Source organism: Colobus angolensis, unplaced genomic scaffold (assembly GCF_000951035.1).
Source record: "Colobus angolensis palliatus isolate OR3802 unplaced genomic scaffold, Cang.pa_1.0 Scaffold254, whole genome shotgun sequence".
Lineage (NCBI taxonomy): Eukaryota > Metazoa > Chordata > Mammalia > Primates > Cercopithecidae > Colobus > Colobus angolensis.
Genome location: NW_012115755.1, coordinates 852,739 through 857,371, shown reverse-complemented (window position 1 = coordinate 857,371; position 4,633 = coordinate 852,739). Strand labels below are relative to the sequence as shown.

At 36.3% G+C, this 4,633-nt stretch overlaps 1 protein-coding gene across 1 annotated transcript in view; it reads right to left on the bottom strand.

Annotated features, from left to right (window-relative positions):
- LOC105515143 overlaps positions 1-4,633 on the bottom strand; it is a 17,100-nt gene that overhangs the window by 10,265 nt on the left and 2,202 nt on the right. Inside the window, exons 3-5 of the mRNA XM_011946887.1 lie at positions 4,518-4,613; positions 277-389; positions 9-114 (exon numbers count right to left, since the gene is read on the bottom strand). Coding sequence (XP_011802277.1) covers positions 9-114; positions 277-389; positions 4,518-4,613 — 315 coding nt within the window. The remainder of the gene's footprint in view (positions 1-8; positions 115-276; positions 390-4,517; positions 4,614-4,633) is intronic.

Below are 4,633 nucleotides of genomic sequence, written 5' to 3'. Positions count from 1 at the left end.
CTCATTACACTCAGCATAATGGAGAGCAGTGTTGCCGTAGATATCCTTAAGATTTGAATTGGCGCCATGTTCCAGCAGAATGTTGGCACAAGTCTCTTCCTGGCAATGTACAGCCTGCCCATATTAGATCAAGAAATAGATTGTAAATTCTAAGAATTCAAAATACCGATTCCACAGGTTATAGTAACTAGTTACATGTAAATGAGATGAATTTGTTTTAATTCTATATATGTAAATCAAAGCCATGTCATGCTGAAAGAGTTGGCTACTACATACCTGTATCAAAGGCGTACTGTTTTGATTGTCACAAACGTCGGTCTGGCATTTTCTGCTCAGCAGGAGAGTGACCACTTCCACACAGGCATTAGCACAGGCCAAATGTAGAGCAGGTCCATGAGAGTAAGAGGACTTTTTAGGAAACTGTAGTGCAATATCTCAAAACACACAATAATTCACATAATTGTAAACACTGAAGAGCATGTTTTTCCTCTGCCTTGAAAACAAATACTTTTTCTTAAGTAAGGTACAATATGTATTAGTTCTTGTCGTTTACTGCCTTAATGAAAACAGCAGCGTATTTGAATAGAAAGAGCTCAGTCTTTGGATTCAGTTCAACTAGGGCTTGAGTCCTACGTTAAACTGTCATTTACCAGGTATTGCTTAGCCTTTCTGTGCCTCAACTTCCTCATTAATAAAGATGACAATAGTAGCCATCTCATAGGACACCATCATGGTGCTTAAATGAGAAACTGTGTGAAGTATTTAGAAAAGTCCCTACAGCAACAACTCAATAATTGTTAGATTTTTGTTTTTTTGAGACTAGGTCTCACTCTTCTGCCCAGGCTGGAGTGCAATGATGTAATCACGCCTCACTGTAGCCTGGAACTCCTGGGCTCAAGTGATCCTCCATCCCCAGCCTCTTGAGTAGCTGGGACTACAGATGTGCACCAGCATGCCCAGCTTCTAATTTAAAATGTTTTGTAGAGTAAGACTCTCACTTTGTTGCCCGGGCTGGTCTCAAACTCTTGGCATCAAGCAATCCTCCCACCTCAGCCTCCCAAAGTTCTGGGATTACAGGTGTGAGCCACTGCACCCAGCCAGATATTATAATTATTATGATTACTACTACTTAACAAAAGCATTTTAATTAAGTAAAATGATACAATTATACCTATTTTGTAGGATTACTTAAAGAGTAGGTCATATTCTAACACTTATGATATTGGAATGCCACTTACCATTCATGATTTGTTACGAATATAATTGGTAGCATTTTAAAAATGATCTTACTGATATATAAAATAATCGGGCATCACACAATCCATGAGACTTTACGTTAAGTAGAATACGGTACACTCAGCAGGTCTAGGGCAGTTGTAGGCATGTAACTGGCCCTTAAATACATTTTAGTTCTTAAAGGGACTATGGGGAAAGAGCACTGAACTAACAATCATGCATTTTTTAAACAAATTAATTCTTTGATTTTCAAACAACCTGAAGCCAAAGGAAACTCAATATTCAAATGAATAGGTATGGCTCATTTTATTCACTACTTATATTTACAAAATATACGCAAATCAGACTTTCCAATGATTAATATTAGTATTTAAGACTGATACTTTTGAAAGGGCATTTAAAGGTTATCTTCTACTATTTTCTAACTTCACAAATGCTTTTGTTTGAAAGGTGGGAGATAAAGTGTCAGTGAGATGAAGTCCTAATATTCCCATTTGAAATCTCTCAGCTTGTGCAGGCAGGACAGGTAAATATGAAGTTTTTAAGGATGAGAGATAGCAGAATATGTCTGCTATATAATATATATATATTTTATATATATATTTCCTGAGAGATAGCAGTATATGTCTGCCACATAACAGGCACTCAGGTTATGTTCGATGAATAAATGGAATGAAAGAATGGATAAATACAGTTGGGGGGTTCAATATTTTAAAATAAACTCGTATAAAGCAATATTTTCACAATAGTAACTATTTATATTTTGTTATTTTTATTTTTAAAGAATACAGGTAAAATGAATGATTAATCTATCATTGTTTACATATAGGAAATGAATATATATATAAGAAAAACATGTACATAATAAAATACATACATAATAAAATCTGGAAACACAGATAAAAAACTCCCTTTTACTTCTGAAGAGGCTACAAGTTCAAAGATGACAACAACACACACAAATAATAATAATGGTAAAAAATAGAAAGTGATAAATTCTTTTTATCTGTGCAAAATTCATATTCCTCTCTTCCCAAAGATTATTCCATTAATAATAAACTTTTACTAGAAGTTTTGTATATGTTCACTGCAGCAATCAGAGTTAAGAAAAAGGAAAAAAATCTTTACTTAAAACACAAATGCCCAGAAATTACACATTTTATCATACTTTGTACATATTTTTTGCTAACACAAGACCATAGTCTGTTTCTGTATATGTATAATCAAATGGATTCTTTTTTCCTCACTGGCTATAACAAAATACATCTTCATACATCAACATACTTCTGTATCTATTGTCACTTTCAGTGGTCACATATTATTCCATTCTATGGATGCAACTGAAATTTATTTATAGGATCCATTCTAGGGGTTCTTTTAAAAATAAGTGCTGTGAAAAACAAAGAGCATGTATCTCTATTTCCCAAGGGTATTCAGTAAAATGGAATCGAAGGGTAACGGGCATACACATTTTTTAAATATAGTACTCACCACCATGTTATGTATTTAAAAAGCAACCAGCAACTTAAACTTTAGGCAGCGTATAAAACATTCTCACACATATTGTGGATAGAGAACAGTTTCATTCCTCTTTTAAATTCTTATACCAGAAATGCAAAGGATTTTTTTCCTATGTACATAAGTAACTTGTAGATCTGCAAAATAAAGTACTTTGCCCACTTTTAGAGTTTTTGATTATTTGATTTGTAAGAATTCCCTGTAAAATGAAGATGCACTTTTCAGGCCCAGTGTGGTGGCTCACACCTGTAATCCCAGCACTTTGGGAGGCCAAGGCAGGCAGATCACAAGGTCAGGAGTTCGAGACCATCCTGGTCAACATGGTGAAACCCCATTGCTACTAAAAATACAAAAATTAGCCGGGTGTGGTGGCGGCGTGCCTACAATCCCAGCTATTTGGGAGGTTGAGGCAGGAGAATCACTTGAACCCAGGAGGTAGAGACTGCAGTGAGCTGAGATGGTGCCACTGACTCCAGCCTGGTGTCAGAGCAAGACTCCATCTCAAAAAAAAAAAAAAATGAAGATGCACTTTTCATCTAATGAGTATATATGTATGTACATATATACAACTTTTCATCTGTGTATATATAACATATATCTGTAATATATGTTATACCTATCAGTACTATGTATACAATACATAAGAATGTAATTCCTATAAAATGAAAACATACTTTTCATCTGAATATATATATAATACAGTAAATATTTTTCAAGTATGTTCTCTTATTTTGTTAATTTTTTTTCTGATACACAGGCAGTTTTAATTTTTACTTTGCTAAATCAACCTTCAGAATGCCTGCTTGTTAGGTCATTCTTAGAAAGGCCTTTGTCAACATAAAATTTACCTGTAAAATAAGCATGTGTGTTCTCTTCTGGTACTTTTCTCATTTGCATATGTAAAAATTTCAATCTGTACTCCATCAGGAATTCATGTTTGTGACATAAACTTTCACTAGTTTTCTTCAAACAGCAGGCATTTTTTCATTAACAATTCATTCTTTCCTATTCATGACTGTTAACATTATCAATCCTTATGTATGTCTTATATAATTACATTGTTTCTGCATTTCCTATTCTGTTCCATGCATTTATCTGTCTTAGCTGTTAGTAAACCATTAATTGTAGAAATTAATAGCAAATTTTGTTATCTAGAGGAGGAAGTATTTTTTCACTCCATTATAAACTTGTTTTAAATGTCATCACAATAGTAAAAGACAGCAGGTGTCATGCAAAAATGTTAATACTTTGATGTTTTCATTTGTCTTATGTAAAATTCATAAACAGAGAAAGAGTTCACATTTTTTAAAAAATGTGTCTTCCCATTCAAGAACACAGAACCCACCTCCCACTTCTAAGTTTCCCTCTAAGGACCTTCAGTAAAGAACCGATCTGCACAGGTGGATACGGATGTAAAACGAATAGTTTCACCTGAGAACTTTTCGCTACTGAAAATGACTCCAGGTATTTTTTGATAGGTGAATGAGTTCTCTCATTAGGCACCTCCTATAATGTATATAACACCATGATTTAAACGTGTACATTAAAAATAAAAACACTGTATATGCTTCGCTTTGTGAGTTAAATCACTCACATTCTCCACCAAGTGCTCCCGCAGGGGAATTACGAGGGATGCAGAGCAGCTGAGGCTCCGTTTGGCACCACCGCTCCGAGGGTGTCCGGCGCCCTCCAAGGCCCCGTCCAAGGGGCTGCCGGGAAGCCGGACCCGGGGACCCCTTCCCACCCTGGGCCGACCCCCCGCTCCCTGTGCTGCCTGTCCCAGGCTTCCAGGTCTCTGCTCCTGCGCGCCAGGCAGCGCTCCACCTCCGCGGCATCGCCCTCGACAGCGCCCTGTGGATCTTCCGCAGTTCCGCGTCCC